Genomic DNA, 17,707 nt, shown 5'->3' with positions numbered 1-17,707 from the left:
TCCTATACAATTCAGGCCAGTCAAAACACAAAGAACTGCAGGTGCTGGAAATCTGAAACAAAAACAAAAATTTTTGGAGAAACGCAGCAGATCTAGCAGCATCTGAGGAGAGAAAGCACAGTCAATATTTCAGGTTCAGTGACCCTTCTTCAGAACTGGCCAGCACTTTGCACCTAACCATTATCTCCCAAGCCTGAGCAATAATCTCAGCAGTTATCATAGAATGATAGAGATTGCAGAAGGTTAGTCATTGTCTGCGTGCTAGTGTTAACTTTGTATTTGAGCCGCCTCCTCTAATATTAATTCCCTGCCTGTCCCAATATTGTTTAATATCACTCAATTTCACCATTCTGACTGTCTTTAATGATAGTGCAAGGGCCAGGCCCCAATCCTTTGGAAAGAGACTGACTATATAAACTCCACCTAGATTGGTAACAGGTCTTTCAAATGGCTTCTGGCGATCCATATGACATCATTGGGAAGTATCCCAAAGTGTTACAAGAGGGCCTCGGGAGGATAAAAGCCTCCAGGAAATAAGATCTCTGTAGGGCAAGAGACCCATGATAGGCCCATGGTCTGATGTGCCAAAGTATAGGCTGAATTGAAACGTCAGGATAAACTTGGCATTTTATGCTCAGTACAATTTGCTGAGTGGATTGCGCCAGTAGTTTCAGTTGTAAAGCCTGACAACTCAGACAGTCTCTGTGGGGATTATAAATTGACGGTCAGCAGATCTTAGACAGATATCCTACGCCACGCATAGAAGACTTGCATGCAAAGGTGTCTGGGGGTCGAATATTTTCTAAACTGAATATGAGCCAGCCATGCCTACCACCAACTGAAGTTTGACGGGGCATCCAGGGAATATGTCACTATAAATACTCACAAAGGACTGTGTGAGTACACTCACTTGTGCTTTGGGGTGTCTTTGGCCTGTGCTATCTTTCAATGGTAATGAATATTCTCCTAGCGACGCCCAGAGTGGCAGCTTGTCTGCATGACAGGAGTCGCTGCAAAGGAACATGTGGAGAGTGTGGAAGAGGTCTTATGCTGTTTGTCTGAAGCTGGCATCCAGCTACAAAATGTGGATTCTAGGTAAGTGAAGCAAAGTACCTCAGGTTCAGAGTTGACAGGAATGGATTACTCCTCATCCAAGAGAAGGTGAAAAGCCATAAAAAGGGGCTATGACTCCAAGGAACATCAAAGTTGGAGTTTTTCCTACAACTCAAAAATCATTAGGGGGACATATGGTCCACGTAAGGAACTTTGGTGATGATTCTCCAGGGAACCCAGGAGTTACCTTTAAGGGTCCCAAAATAACAGGAGCGAGGGGGAATTCTTGGACTGGGTGGTGGAGGAATGTGATCACTCCTACAAGATCCATGGGGAGTCACTAACTAATCTCCTTGTGTAGTTCACTGAGTATGAGTTCCTTGGGTAACAGGCAATGGCTTACCCGCTTGGAACTCATCATCTGAGCCCTTTATTAAGTAGATACAGGGATGGGCCTGCAAAATTGTATGTCCTGGGTTGGGCCTAGCCTATGAATAGCACAAGTAATGGCTCTGTTTTGATGTCCAACAGTAAATGTCGTTCCTTTCCAGCCGGGCTTCCTGAGTTATTACACTGACAGTCTCATAAGCATGTAATCGGACGTTGCACTTAACATTCCAGGAAATGCCATCATTGCCCCTGGCTATGACCTCTCTCACCAGCAGCACTGCTCCAGAAGCAGACTCAGTTCTACTTCCAAACTGTTTTTGATGGCATGACCATCACTGAATATCCCATTATCAACATTTTGGGGACTTGCACTGACCAGGAACTGAATTGGACTAGCCATATAAATACTGTGGTTATAAAAGCGTGTCAGAGGCTATGAGACAAGAAACTTGGAAGGTAGCAAATTCTAGTCATTAGTCTTAGGTTTCGAGCATTGAAATAGCTAAATTACTGGATCTTCGACTAACAAGGCAAAAGAAATAAATTCAGCCTCCAGTAAGGAATTGTAAAGATATTAATAATTTGTCAGCTGCGGACTAGGTTGGTGTACCTCAGAATAAAGAAGAGTGAACGGTAATCTCACTGAATCGTTCACAATTATTCAAGAATTGAATAAAATTGATGAATAAACTATTTGTTTTGGTAGGAGAATTCAGGACTCTGGCTTTACAAGGGGGCATCAGAAGCAATTCTTCTTTACAAAATCTAGCGGGAATTTATAATTGTCTTCCAAAAAGCTGTTGGTGCTGAAAATCAATCGACAGAGTACAAACTAGGATTCCTGGTTTTTTATGAGGTAAAGATGTTGGGGAATATGGGACCCCAGGCCAGTAGATGGAGTTTAAATATGTGATCAAACTCAATGGCAAAACAAGGATTGATGTATTGAATGGCCTCCTCTTCCTATGCACACTATAGCTACCTGTCTTCAGCCACAGATACTTAGCACACGGTGTTATTTATACCAGGAAATCCTGGAAGTGGAGGCAGGAGTCAGGGAGCCAGTGGAATGGGTTCCCGCCCAATATATTTTCCCATCCCACCAGTTAGGAAAGGGAGGCAGCATAATCCCAGAGGAAGCCTGGGCCTTTTCTTCCTGCCATCAGCAGGCCAACTGGCCAATAAATAAAATGGAAGATGACAATAATCTTCCTGCTCAACACGCCAACGGGAAACATATTTACCAAAGGTGTTGTTGATCAAATACTAACAAGGAGAACACAGACCAAAGAATGGCGTGTAGTCGAGACCCTGAACAATGCTGATTGAACACGATATTCCCCTGAGCTGTGAATATTGTAAGAGGAAAATGAAATGTGGTTGTTCTTCCATGGCTTGTCACTGTTAAAACCTCATCTGTTTCCTTCCATGATTAATTAATTGGAGTATGTTTATTTGGAGAGAGGTCACCATGCAACTACATCTCTATTAGTCTGGGCTAAAGTATGCTTCTGCCATGCAAATTTATTCAGAATCTGATATCCTGGACCGGCCATTCTTGTTCCCAACCATAAAATGCTCATGTAAAATGCTAATTTGTGAAGTGACAGCCCATCTTTTCCCCTCACTCGTTACCTTGTGCTTTATCTCATCTTTTCTCCTATTATTTCCTTAAGGTCAGAGGAGCTTCACTAGATTGATCCCAGAAATGAGGGGATTGCTGTATGAAGGGAGATTGAACAATTTAGGTCTATACTCTCTGGAATTTAGAAGAATGAGGGCAGATCAAATTGCAGTATTCAATATGATAAAAGGATGCTTCCTCTTGCGAGGCATTCTAGGATGAGAGGTCATTCTCTAAGGATAAAGGGCAGCAATTTTAAAACAGACTTGAGGAGAAACTATTTCTCCCAGAGGGTTGTGAATCTGTGGAATTCCCTACCCCAAAGTGTGGTGGATGCTGGGACAGTGAGTAAATCTAAGGAGGAGTTAGACAGATTTTTAATTGGTAATGGGTTGAAGGGATATGGAGAAAAGGCAGGAAAATGGGGCTGAGGAGCATATCAGCCATGATCGAATGACAGCGGAGACTAGATGGGCCAAATGGCCTAATTCTGCTCATATATGCTATGAACTTTCGAACTTATGAACTTATAAATGCCTTTGATTGTCCAAGAACTCTGCGATCCTTCAATCCTGGTCTCTTGTGCATCTCCCTCTCCTTCTGCTACGTCACAGGTGGCCATGCCTTCAATTGACTAGATCTGAAGATTGAGTGTTTCATCTGTAATCCTAACCATTGCTCCAATTCTTTGTCCTTATTTTATGGTTCTCCATAAAGCCTATCTTTTTGACCAGTCTCCTGATCACTCTGTTGTTGTCAGGTGGTACCTTAGTGATGTTTAAGGTGCACAACTCTATGAAAGAGACATGATAAAGTCTGAGGACTTTTCAATGTAACTAGTTATCTGCTTTACACTAACCATCTGCATTCTAAATGCACAGTGTCCCCTTTTAGAATCCTGCATTTGTGTGGCTTAGTGTCAAGGTTTTTCTGATACTGGGGTCTGGCTATGTGACTTGAGATGTTTTAAAGGTGCTATATAAGTGCACCTTGCGGTTGTAATGCATCTGCAACACTTCACTTGAGTTTTTCAAAAGACATAAATGTCAGCAGTGCCAAGGGCCCTGAGCACTGCACATGCTCCAACTGTCCAATCCCAAGAAGCAACAATGGTATCACAAAGTATTTCAGCTACAATATTGACCTTAGTCCCTCCCATCCTTTCCCAATGACCAACTCCACTGTCCTCACAGCACCCACTGCCTTTCTTCAAACCCAACAGAGTCACTGGGCAGTGATCAGCAATAGAAACCTGATGGTTTTCATTGAAGACCAACCCGTGGCCAATTTCTGAACCCTCACCCCAAGAAGTGAAAGGTGTGCAACTCTGACCTGTGTCATTAGGATAGGAATTAGCTCCAATAGTTTCAGCCCAGGAAGGACAGATGCTTCAATGTTGACGGCTACTTGAAATACAGTCTACACAAAATCCCACTTGATCAAATATCCCCATGTTCCTTACCATTATCTCAACTTGCTTCAAGTAATTGGCACAGTCCACATTCCCATTGTAATCTGCCAGCTCTGCGGCAGTGTAGCCATCATCATCTCGAATGGTGGGGTCCACTTGATTCATGATGAGGATCTGGCAACACTGCAATTCAAAAAGAGTGACCAGTGGATACAGGAACACCATGATGTCTGAGCAGCAACCAAATCTACCTTATTCACAGGTTCCTGTTCTTCACTTGGCTGGCCAGCTAGTACACAATGCAGCGTGGGTTCAATTCCCATACCAGCCACCATGACGGTCCGCCTTTCTCAACCTCACCCCTCACCCAAGGCACAGTGACCCTCAGGTTAAACTAGCACTAGTCGTCTCCCGCTAATGAGACAGCAGCCATGTTGTTTGTTGATTGCGGTGACTTTATTTTTACTTCGAGCTTTTGTTCTTGACTCAACTGATAGGCTCAGGGTAGCCAATCCATCCTCAGAAATGGGCCTCAGCATTCGCACACCCGTCTCACTCTCTACTGTTCTATCTATCCTTCCATTCCCAAGAAAACTGCCTCTCTCCACTGAAAAACGCAAGAGAGAAACCCCATTGAAATTTGTAGGATCCGTTCCCAACTGAATATGGTTGGCAAGCCAACTCTAAACCTTTGAGAAACAACATTGTAGGATATGCATGGCTGTTGCTCCTCGCTTTCCCCACATCTATCAGTATTAAGGTATTATTAAGACCATACTGAGGCTCTGTCATTGGCTGAATCGGGCATCATTGAAATCATTCTAAAGCAGGGAACCACAAAACCTGACTATTCTGTTTTCCCCTCTTCGTCGCATAAGTTAATGGGAAACCTCCATGCATAAAAATAATTTGAAAGAAACACATCACATTTTCCATAGCTGACAATGTCCAAATAACAGATCCTGATGAACTCAGAAATTCCTTCTGTAGTGGCAGCAGGATTGGCATCAGTGACCTTTCCTTTTACCTGGGCGAAAGTGAGGACTGCAGGTGCTGGAGATTAGAGTCAAGATTAGAATAGTGCTGGAAAAGCACAGCAGGTCAGGCAGCATCCAACGAGCTGGAAAACCGACATTTCGGACAGGAGCCCATCATCAGGAAAGTTTTATATACCCACCTCAATAACCAGCGCTCCTCGAAAAAAAATCCTCTTGCAAGGATGCCTACCTTGAAGAAGTTCTCCTCACCTCTCTACAAAGATGTCAGTGAGTATCTCTCTCTCTCTCTCTCACTGCAACCCCCAAGTCATCTCCTCTGCCCTGAAGCTATTCAACCATGTCCTGAAACAGACTCGCTAGCATAGCCACATTGGCTTCCTCAGTGACTGCGTTCCCAACCAACTGATCCCACATGGACTCCGGACTACATTCAGACCAGCACAGTTTGGATCTGAACAGGACAACCAGTACAGACGACAAATTCAAAACCACCAGCAACGGTTCTCCTCCTGGATCCTCTGCTCCCACGCTCGCAGCCATGCGCTGCCACCTAACCTCTCTACAGTCAGCTGTGCCTCAACTGAGGGCCACACTCTCTCAGAACTACACAGGACCCCTTCTGTACTATATACTAAGAAGAATTCACACTCTGAACAAACAATATTTCTACACCATTTCAAACATCAAAAACTGTATGTGCAACAACCTTTTATATACCCATCTCAATAACCAGCTTTCCTTTTACCTGTACAGGCCATTCTGGAAAAGAAAGTTGCCTAAAATAACAAGTGATTGGGAACCACACGATAAAAAAAACCAGCATTTCAGTTCCAAATACTGGACAAAATACCAACTATCTCGGGTAGAATTTATAATTTGCTTAACTAAAAATTTAAATATATTGAATCTATATATTAACAGACAAAAAACTTTAAGTAAGACATAACTGAACTATCATTGATTTCTGATTTCCTTCCTATAATTTTGTCAGTATAGCTATTTGGAAAACAAATTCCACTTTAGAGGTGTGTAATATTGAGATTATTTCTCGATGTTAAAGCTTCCAATAGCCCTTTGAGAATAACTTATTTTCTCAGCTTTCCCGGGGACAACAGCTATGACCACGAAAGCAGTTTCACACGAAAGACATCTCTTACAACCACTGAGGAGTTATGTGACCATGCACAGTGATGTTTCTGGTTAAAATAATTGTGAGTTAATAACCACCTCCAGTTGTCCATTCTCAGCAGCATCATGTAGGGGTGTCCCACCCCAATGGTCCCTCAGGATCCTTGCCCCCATCCTTATTAATCGGTCCAACGTCCCAACATGCCCTCCGCTGGCAGCAAAGTGCATTGCAGTCGCTCCCTCATTGTCCTGTGCAGATAGATCTGCATCTGTGAAGGATTTCTGCATCATACAGGCAACAAAACAAGGAAAGATCACGCTGGAGGAAGATTGATTACAATACAGCTTTTAAATAAAAATAAATTTTCAAAGCATTTAAAGGGGCGTAACCAGATGAGGTTTGCCCTGAGCCACCCAAAGAGGTATCCAACTGCTGAAAACATTTTACTGGAGGGAGTTGTGTGGAGTTTCAGGAGGTTGGGAATGCATGGTCACCTTATTTTGGATTTGATGTGGTTTATTATTTTTATGTAACGAGATACATTGTGAGATGGAGCTGGGTTAATGTCAGGATTCATAAAGTCAATCAGAGAGAGGGTGGGGAGCAGGGGAGCAACATACACAGACACACATTTGCGCATACACGCACACACACACACTCACATGCACACTTGTGGGATCGTGTTCAAATAATGATCGAAATCAGTGAGTGGTGAAAATAGTCTCTTTTATTCAGCAATCACAGCACAAGTTCGAGGCGGCAACAGTATCCCGAAATACAGTTCTTACAAGAGCCCCTTTATACACAGTTCTTACATATATTAAAATCTCATTACTATGGTGTTACATTTTTCATCCATAGTACACAAAGGTTGGAAGGACTTCTGTCCTGGAAGACAGGAAATGGGTTAGGTGGACGGAAGATGGGTTAGGTGGGCAGGAGATGGGTACGGTGGACGGGAGATGGGTTCGATGGGCAGGAGATGGGTTCGGTGGACGGGAGATGGCTTAGGTGGACGGGAGATGGCTTAGGTGGACAGGAGATGGGTTCGGTGGGTGGGAGATGGGTTCGGTGGACGGGAGATGGGTTCGGTGGACGGGAGATGGGTTCGGTGGGCAGGAGATGGGTTCGGTGGATGGGAGATGGGTTCGGTGGACGGGAGATGGGTTCGGTGGGTGGGAGATGGGTTCAGTGGGCGGGAGATGGGTTCGGTGGACGGGAGATGGGTTCGGTGGACAGGAGATGGGTTCGGTGGATGGGAGATGGGTTCGGTGGATGGGAGGTGGATTAGGTGGACGGGAGATGGGTTTGGTGGATGGGAGATGGTTCGGTGGACAGGAGATGGGTTGGGTGGACGGGAGATGGGTTCGGTGGACGAGTGATGGGTTCGGTGGGCAGGAGATGGATTAGGTAGATGGGAGATGGGTTCGGTGGACAGGAGATGGGTTGGGTGGACGGGAGATGGGTTCGGTGGACGAGAGATTGCTTAGGTGGACGGGAGTTGGCTTAGGTGGACGGGAGATGGGTTTGGTGGGCAGGAGATGGGTTAGGTAGATGGGAGATGGGTTCGGTGGACGGGAGATGGGTTCAGTGGGCTGGAGATGGGTTCAGTGGGCAGGAGATGGGTTTGGTGGACGGGAGATGGGTTCGGTGGACGGTAGATGGGTTCGGTGGGCGGGAGATGGCTTAGGTGGATGGGAGATGGGTTCGGTGGGTGGGAGATGGGTTCAGTGGGCGGGAGATGGGTTCGGTGGGCAGGAGATGGGTTCGGTGGACGGGAGATGCGTTCGGTGGGCAGGAGATGGGTTCAGTGGGCAGGAGATGGGTTTGGTGGACGGGAGATGGGTTCGGTGGGTGGGAGATGGGTTCAGTGGGCGGGAGATGGGTTCGGTGGGCAGGAGATGGGTTTGGTGGACGGGAGATGCGTTCGGTGGGCAGGAGATGGGTTCAGTGGGCAGGAGATGGGTTTGGTGGACGGGAGATGGGTTCGGTGGGTGGGAGATGGGTTCGGTGGACGGGAGATGGGTTTGGTGGGTGGGAGATGGGTTCAATGGACGGGAGATGGGTTCGGTGGACGGGAGATGGTTTCGGTGGGCAGGAGATGGGTTCGGTGGGCGGGAGATGCGTTCGGTGGACAGGAGATGGGTTCGGTGGGCAGGAGATGGGTTCGGTGGGCGGGAGTTGGGTTCGGTGGGCGGGAGATGGGTTCGGTGGGCGGGAGATGAGTTCGGTGGACAGGAGATGGGTTCGGTGGGCAGGAGATGGGTTCGGTGGGCAGGAGATGGGTTCAGTGGACGGGAGATGGGTACGGTGGGCAGGAGATGGGTTCGGTGGGCGGGAGATGGGTTCAGTAGACAGGAGAGGGTTCGGTGGGCAGGAGATGGGTTCGGTGGGCGGGAGATGGGTTTGGTGGACAGGAGATGGGTTCGGTGGGCAGGAGATGGGTTCGGTGGGCAGGAGATGGGTTCAGTGGACGGGAGATGCGTTCGGTGTATGGGAGATGGGTTCGGTGGGCAGGAGATGGGTTCGGTAGATGGGAGATGGGTTCGGTGGACAGGAGATGGTTTGGGTGGATGGGAGATGGGTTCGGTGGACGAGAGATGGGTTCGGTGGGCAGGAGATGGGTTAGGTGGATGGGAGATGGGTTGGGTGGACGAGAAATGGGTTGGCTGGGCTGGAGATGGGTTTGGTGGATGGGAGATGGGTTGGGTGGACGGGAGATGGGTTCGGTGGACGAGAGATTGCTTAGGTGGACGGGAGTTGGCTTAGGTGGACGGGAGATGGGTTTGGTGGGCAGGAGATGGGTTAGGTAGATGGGAGATGGGTTCGGTGGACGGGAGATGGGTTCAGTGGGCTGGAGATGGGTTCAGTGGGCAGGAGATGGGTTTGGTGGACGGGAGATGGGTTCGGTGGACGGTAGATGGGTTCGGTGGGCGGGAGATGGCTTAGGTGGATGGGAGATGGGTTCGGTGGGTGGGAGATGGGTTCAGTGGGCGGGAGATGGGTTCGGTGGGCAGGAGATGGGTTCGGTGGACGGGAGATGCGTTCGGTGGGCAGGAGATGGGTTCAGTGGGCAGGAGATGGGTTTGGTGGACGGGAGATGGGTTCGGTGGGTGGGAGATGGGTTCAGTGGGCGGGAGATGGGTTCGGTGGGCAGGAGATGGGTTTGGTGGACGGGAGATGCGTTCGGTGGGCAGGAGATGGGTTCAGTGGGCAGGAGATGGGTTTGGTGGACGGGAGATGGGTTCGGTGGGTGGGAGATGGGTTCGGTGGACGGGAGATGGGTTTGGTGGGTGGGAGATGGGTTCAATGGACGGGAGATGGGTTCGGTGGACGGGAGATGGTTTCGGTGGGCAGGAGATGGGTTCGGTGGGCGGGAGATGCGTTCGGTGGACAGGAGATGGGTTCGGTGGGCAGGAGATGGGTTCGGTGGGCGGGAGTTGGGTTCGGTGGGCGGGAGATGGGTTCGGTGGGCGGGAGATGAGTTCGGTGGACAGGAGATGGGTTCGGTGGGCAGGAGATGGGTTCGGTGGGCAGGAGATGGGTTCAGTGGACGGGAGATGGGTACGGTGGGCAGGAGATGGGTTCGGTGGGCGGGAGATGGGTTCAGTAGACAGGAGAGGGTTCGGTGGGTAGGAGATGGGTTCGGTGGGCGGGAGATGGGTTTGGTGGACAGGAGATGGGTTCGGTGGGCAGGAGATGGGTTCGGTGGGCAGGAGATGGGTTCAGTGGACGGGAGATGCGTTCGGTGTATGGGAGATGGGTTCGGTGGGCAGGAGATGGGTTCGGTAGATGGGAGATGGGTTCGGTGGACAGGAGATGGTTTGGGTGGATGGGAGATGGGTTCGGTGGACGAGAGATGGGTTCGGTGGGCAGGAGATGGGTTAGGTGGATGGGAGATGGGTTGGGTGGACGAGAAATGGGTTGGCTGGGCTGGAGATGGGTTTGGTGGATGGGAGATGGGTTCGGTGGGTGGGAGATGGGTTCGGTGGGCGGGAGATGGGTTGGGTGGACGCGAGATGTGTTAGGTGGATGGGAGATGTGTTCGGTGGATGGGAGATGGTTTGGTGGACGGGAGATGGCTTAGGTGGACCGGAGATGGCTTAGGTGGACGGGAGATGGGTTCGGTGGGCAGGAGATGGGTTCGGTGGGCAGGAGATGGGTTCGGTGGGCAGGAGATGGGTTCGGTGGGTGGGAGATGGGTTCGGTGGACAGGAGATGTGTTCGGTGGGCAGGGGATGTGTTCGGTGTGCAGGAGATGGGATAGCACAAACATGTGCAAAGTGCTGGCTGTTACTCCTGATGTAACTGAGGGTGTTTGGTTTGGTCAGGTCTATTTGCATAGCCAAATGGTGTTAGTTCTTTTGTCTTTTAAATTAGTTAATTTAGTAAAAGAAATACTAAGTCTGTATGCTCAAAATAAGTTAAAAAATGTAACAAAAGACTAGAAGAGATTAAACTGATTACTGCAGCTGGGTTGTGAGATTTATTTACTATTTGTGGGTATGAGTTTCAATCATTCATGCAATTTCATGGCAGTTAGTTTCTTAAAGAGATAATGGCCCAGTTAAAAGGTATTTAACTGGAACTTAATCTACTCAGGTTCAGGAGATGGTTTGTAAGGACTGATTAATATTATAATGTTTCGTGGAGACTTGTTGGGGATGGTATTGTTCTGTAAACTACACTTATTCAGAGGTAAACACTGCTAGTAGCAAGGGCTGATAAGGTGTGGAAATGCAGTAATGGGTTTGAAAGGGTTGTATTTAAATTTGGAAACTACAGTACGGCGGTTTTATGAATGGATGAATAAAACTTATTATAAATAACAGGTTAGTAAAGGGTTATGAATGACTGGGAACTCAGTATTAATGAATATAGTGAGCTGGTGAGTGAGTTAATAAAGATAACCTATAACATAATATCTCATATACACACTCTCTCACACAGATTCACACACACATAAATACACACATCCACACACACACAAAATCACACATATGCAGATGCACACCCTCATACGCACACACACGCACACACATACACTCTTGCACACCCACCCCAGGCCCAGCGAGAGAGAGTCCCCCAGTCCCAGCGAGAGAGAGTCCCCCAGTCCCAGTGAGAGAAACCATGCCCCCCAGTCCCAGTGAGAGAAACCACGCCCCCCCACTCCCAGGGATAGAGATGCACCCTCAGGTCCAGGGATAGAGATGCACCCCCTGGTCCAGGGAGAGATCCACCCAATTCCAGTGAGAGAGAGCCCCCAGTCCCAGGGAGACATTCCCCCAGTCTCAGTGAGAGAGTTCCCCCAGTCCCAGTGAGGGATATTGTCACAGGGAGATAATCCCCCAGTCCCAGCGAGGGATATTGTCACAGGGAGCAGCGACAATAAGGTGGTGGAGCAAAGTCACAGGGATGGTATCAACTTACCAGCCAGACCACCAGTGCACAATGCCCCATCTGGGCAGCTGCATGGAGAGCTGTCATACCATCATGGGCCCGGAGGTCCAAGTTGGCTTTGCACTCCTTCACCAGGTACTCAACGATGTGAAGGTGGCCTGCCTGACAGGCCAGGTAGAGAGGGGTGGCACCATTCTGAGTCTGTTTATTCAGAGCCCTATGGAGAAAGAGTAAAGACAGCCCTTAACACAAATCCTACAGCAAGCTTCAAGTTATACCTTGGAACAATGACAAAGCACTACAATCTAGGCACTCCAGGATAGCTCTCCAGAGTTTCAGTGGAATCAATGCTGAGAGGCTGTTTCCCCTTGCATATGAATGTCGAACAAAGATAAATTATTTAGAAATAAAGGAGGGTGGGAGGAATTTCTTCTACTGTAGGATAGCTAGTGTTTGAAATTCTGTAGCCAGGAGAGCATTGGTTTTGGGACATTGAATAGATTTCTGTTACGGAAAATACTGTGTAAACCTGTTGTGAGGTTGAAGAGGGAATTACAGAATTGTGATAGTGCAGACTAAGGCTTTTCAGTCTTAGGCCTGCAGAGAGAGACTAGTCTGTGCTCATAATGATGAACATGAACTTTTCTTCACTACTTATACCATAGACATGAGTCGGTGGGAGAGAGCCTTCCTAGATCATTGCAACTAAATCCTTGGTGGATTCTTGGTAATCCAAGGTGGAGGACGGGAAAAGTTGTAGCTGTAAGACCTGCTCCTTTTTTGAGGTATTTTAGGTGTTGGAGGTGATTTCCTCATATAAATTACTGTTTTATATGCTGTTGCACTGTTTTAGATCTTTGCAGAAAAAAGAAGTCAAAACGACGACACTTTTAAAAGGAAGAAAGGCAGACAAAGAAAGCAAGCACATGGTCAGGAGGGAGAGAGAGAGAGAGAAAGAAACCTGCTAACTGACACCGCAGTGAATCTGCACAGTTACTGCTTTTGCTGTTTGAGGTCTTTTCCCTGGGGTGGGGGAGTTCAGAACTAGAGGGCATAGATTCTGGGTGAGAGGGGAAAGATATAAAAGGGACATAAGGGGCAACTTTATCATGCAGAGGGTGGTGTATGTATGGAATGAGCTGTCAGACGAAGTGGTGGAGGCTGGTACAATTACATCATTTAAAAGGCTTCTGGATGGGTATATGCATAGGAAAGGTTCAAAGGGATATGGGCCAAATGCTGGCAAATGGGACTAGATTAGGTTAGGATATCTGGTCAGCATGGACGATTTGGGTTGAAGGGTCTGTTTCCTTGCTGTACATCTCTATGACTCAATGTCTCACACCAGCATGCATCACTAATGATGTATCCCAACTTGCCAACTGCAGTTCTGCATCTTCTTCTAGAGGTACCTCAAGGGTTTCATCATGGTTGCCAAATGAAGTGGGTGTTTCTGCGAGTAGTTTATTATCCCTGAAGTGTTTTTTTAAGTTACCAACTGATTAGCAGCCTTTGTTTTCTGTGGATCTATCATTATTCTATCACTGTCACCATTGTGTCCCACGAAGCAAATCAATTCCTTGCAGAATTCACACTGGTCATGAAGGGCGAGCCCTTCAGCTGGTAGCCATTTTAAACATTGCTTGCAGTCTCTGGTCCTGCTTCTCTGCTGCTTCACTGTGCACCAACGTGTCAGCCAGGTATACGGCACCTTACAGATCTGACAGAATATTGGAGACAGGCCATTGGAAACCTCTAGGGCTGAAGTGATGCCATTAGGTGGAGCAAAACTTCCAAAATGTGATTCAAGATGTGGTGGGCAGTCGTGATCATTCATCTAATGGCATCTACCGGAATGCAGAGTGTGCATCGCATTTCCTGAAAGCTCTACTTTTAAGTGATTTGGCTGTAAGCATGTGGTGGATCTTCCTCTTCACTATCTTGTTGAGTTTTGTGGGATCGTCAAAGTCAGAGGAACCCATTGGGTTTGGAGACAAGAAGCAGGCTCAAACACAATGCAAATGGCTTTATTACAGGGGAAATGATACTTATTCTTCAAGTTGTTTCGTAACTTCTTCCATTAAAGGATCCTGGGTGTATAGAGACATTGTGGCTTAGAATCAGTCTTTCATCTGATGCTGCACTCAGTACTGAGCATCCTTAATCCATGCAATAATGTAGAATATTGCTGTTCAAACAAGCTATGTGTTGTTTGCTGTCTAACCATTTTGATCTGTAGAAGAATGTTGAGGGCATGTGTTTCTTCTATAGAGTGAGAAGCTGCTCCCAGACCTTGCGTCACTCAGTACCTCGTGCTCCCACGAGGAGGTTGAACAGTTCATCCACTACACTAACACCTTCCACCCCAACCTCAAATTCACCTGGACAGTCTCGGACTCCTCCCTCCCCTTCCTAGACCTTTCTGTTTCTATCTCAGGCGACCGAATCAACACGGACATCTACTACAAACCAACCGACTCCCACAGCTACCTGGACTACACCTCCTCCCATCCTGCCCCCTGTAAAAACGCCATCCCATTCTCCCAATTCCTTGGTCTCCGCCGCATCTGCTCCCAGGAGGACCAGTTCAAAATACGTACAACACAGATGGCCTCCTTCTTCAAGGACCACAATTTCCCCCCCGACGTGGTCGACGGTGCCCTCCACCGCATCTCCTCCACTTCCCGCTCCTCCGCCCTTGAGCCCCGCCCCTCCAACCGCCACCAGGACAGAACCCCACTGGTCCTCACCTACCACCCCACCAATCTCCACGTACAGCGCATCATCCGCCGTCACTTCCGCCACCTCCAAACAGACCCCAGCACCAAGGATATATTTCCCTCCCCTCCCCTATCAGTTTTCCGTAGAGACCACTCCCTCCGCGACTCCCTTGTCAGATCCACACCCCCCACCGACCCAACCTCCACTCCCAGCACCTTCCCTTGCAACCGCAGGAGGTGCAACACTTGCGCCCACACCTCCCCCCTCACTTCTCTCCAAGGCCCCAAAGGAAACTTCCATATCCGCCACAGATTCACCTGCACCTCCACCCACATCATCTACTGCATCCGCTGCAGCCGGTGTGGCCTCCTCTATATTGGGGAGACAGGCCGCCTACTTGCGGAGCGATTCAGAGAGCACCTCTGGGCCACCCGGACGAACCAACCCAACCAACCTGTAGCACAGCATTTCAACTCCCCCTCCCACTCCACCGAGGATATGCAGGTCATTGGACTCATCCACCGCCAAACCACAACAACCCGACGGTCGGAGGAGGAGCGTCTTATCTTCCGACTGGGAACCCTCCAACCGCAGGGGATGAACTTGGACTTCACCAGTTTCTTCATCCCCCCTCCCCCCACCTTGTCTCAGCCGGATCCCTCCAGCCCGGCACCGCCTTCCTGACCTGCAGTCTTCTTCTTGACCTCTCCGCCTCCATCCTACTCCGACCTATCACCCTCACCTTGACCTCTTTCCACCTATCACATTTCCAACGCCCCTCCTCCAAGTCCCTCCTCCCTACCTTTTATCTTCTCCTGCTGAACACTCTCTGCTCATTCCTGAAGAAGGGCCTGTGCCCGAAACGTCAAATCTCCTGTTCCCTGGATGCTGCCTGACCTGCTGTGCTGTTCCAGCAATAAAGTTTCAACCTCACTCAGTACCTGAATGGTTTGCTCTGTTTGGGACGATGCATCTGACAAAGATTCATGACCAATTCCAACAAACTTCCATCTGTAATGAATTCCGATTTTAAAACTCTACGGTCATATATTTCCATTAACCAGCAGAGATCATTAATTAAGGAAACAACGGATTGAACTGGATACCAAACTCTTCTAAAAAATCTTATTCATTCAATAATTTTATTTATGGAAGTATCAAAGGCTTTCAGAACATGACAATTGGGTCTGTGTTTGGGAGTGTGTCATAATCAGATCTGTGTTTGGGGTTTGTGTGTGATAGTCATGTCTGTGTTGGGGGGTGTGATTGTCAGGTCTGTGTTTGGAGGTGTGTGTGATAGTCAGGTTTGTAATTGGGGGTGTGTGTTATAATCAGGTGTGTGTTTGGGGGGGTGTGATAGTCAGGTCTGTGTTGGGGGGTGTGATTGTCAGGTCTGTGTTTGGGGGTGTGTGGGATAGTCAGGTTTGTGACTGGGGTGTGTGTGATTGTCAGGTTTGTGTTTGGGTATGTGTGTGATAGTCAGGTCTGTGTTTGGGTGTATGTGTGTGATCGTCAGGTCTGTGTTGGGGGTGTGTGTGTGATAGTCAGCTCTGTGTTTGGGGTTTGTGTGATAGTCAGGTCTGTGTTTGGGGGTGTGTGTGATTGTCAGGTCTGTGTTGGGGGTGTGGTTATCAGGTCTGTGTTTGGGGGGGTGATAGTCAGGTCTGTGTTGGGGGTGTGTGTGTGGTTTTCAGGTCTGTGTATGGGGGGATGTGATAGTCAGGACTGTGTTTGGGGCGTGTGATAGTCAGGTCTGTGTTGGGGGGTGATTGTCAGGTCTATGTTTGGGGTGTGTGATAGGTCTGTGTTTGGGTGGGGGGTGATAGTCGGGTCTGTGTTTGGGGTGTGTGATAGTCAAGTCGTTTGGGGTGTGTGTGTGTGATAGTCAGGTCTGTGTTTGGGGGTGTGTGTGATTGTCAGGTCTGTGTTGGGGATGTGATAGTCAGGTCTGTGTTTGGGGGGTGTGATAGTCAGGTCTGTGTTTGGGGGTGTGTGTGATAGTCAGGTCTGTGTTGGGGCGTGATTGTCAGGTCTATGTTTGGGGTGTGTGTGATAGTCTGGTCTGTGTTTGGGGTGTGTGATAGTCAAGTCGTTGTTTGGGGGGTGTGTGTGATAGTCAGGTCTGTGTTTTGGGGGGGTGTGATAGTCAGGTCTCTGTTTGGGGGTGTGATTGTCAGGTCTGTGTTTGGGTATGTGTGTGATAGTCAGGTCTGTTTTTGGGTGTATGTGTGTGATCATCAGGTCTGTGTTTGGGGGGTGTGATAGTCAGGTCTGTGTTTGGGGTGCATGTGTGATAGTCAGGTCTGTGTTTGGGGGGAGTGTGATAGTCAAGTCTGTGTTTGGGGCCTGTGTGTGATCGTCAGATTTATGTTTGGGGGGGTGATTTTCAGATCTGTGTTTGGGGGTTGTGTGTGATAGTCAGGTCTGTGTTTGGGTGTGTGTGATTGTCAGATCTGTGTTTGGGGTTGTGTGTGATAGTCAGGTCAGTGTTTGGGTGTGTGTGTGTGTGATAGTCAGGTCTGTGTTTGGGGGGGTGTGATAGTCAGGTCTGTGTTTGGGGGGGGTGATAGTCATGTCTGTGTTTGGAGGGTGCGATAGTCAGGTCTGTGTTTGGGATGTGTGATAGTCAGGTCTGTGTTTGGGGGGTGTGTGTGATAGTCAGGTCTGTGTTTGGGGGTGTGTTTGTGGTTGTCAGGTATGTGTTTGGGGGGGGGTGATAGTCAGGTCTGTGTTTGGGGCGTGTGATAGTCAGGTCTGTTTTTGGGGGGGTGTGATAGTCAGGTCTGTGTTGGGGTGATTGTCAGGTCTGTGTTTGGGGTGAATGATAGATCTGTGTTTGGGGTGTGTGTGTGATAGTCAGGTCTGTGTTTGGGGGGTGTGTGATAGTCAGGTCTTTGTTTGGGGGGTGTGTGATAGTTAGGTCTGTGTTTGGGGGGTGTGATAGTTAGATCTGTGTTTGGGGGTGTGTGATAGTCAGGTTT

At 48.4% G+C, this 17,707-nt stretch overlaps 1 protein-coding gene across 1 annotated transcript in view; it reads right to left on the bottom strand.

Moving 5' to 3' along the window:
* The window catches only part of LOC122555768 (espin-like protein), a 70,830-nt gene that overhangs the window by 31,420 nt on the left and 21,703 nt on the right, over positions 1–17,707 (bottom strand). The window contains exons 3-5 of the mRNA XM_043701884.2: positions 12,036–12,222; positions 6,704–6,886; positions 4,530–4,661 (exon numbers count right to left, since the gene is read on the bottom strand). Of these exons, the coding sequence (XP_043557819.1) occupies positions 4,530–4,661; positions 6,704–6,886; positions 12,036–12,222 (502 nt within the window). The remainder of the gene's footprint in view (positions 1–4,529; positions 4,662–6,703; positions 6,887–12,035; positions 12,223–17,707) is intronic.

The sequence above is a fragment of the Chiloscyllium plagiosum genome, unplaced genomic scaffold (genome assembly GCF_037043375.1).
Source record: "Chiloscyllium plagiosum isolate Xiang-an unplaced genomic scaffold, Cpla_swu_hap1 HiC_scaffold_13, whole genome shotgun sequence".
NCBI lineage: Eukaryota > Metazoa > Chordata > Chondrichthyes > Orectolobiformes > Hemiscylliidae > Chiloscyllium > Chiloscyllium plagiosum.
The sequence above is the reverse complement of the archived record's forward strand: the minus strand, read 5'-3'. Positions and strand labels throughout refer to the sequence as shown.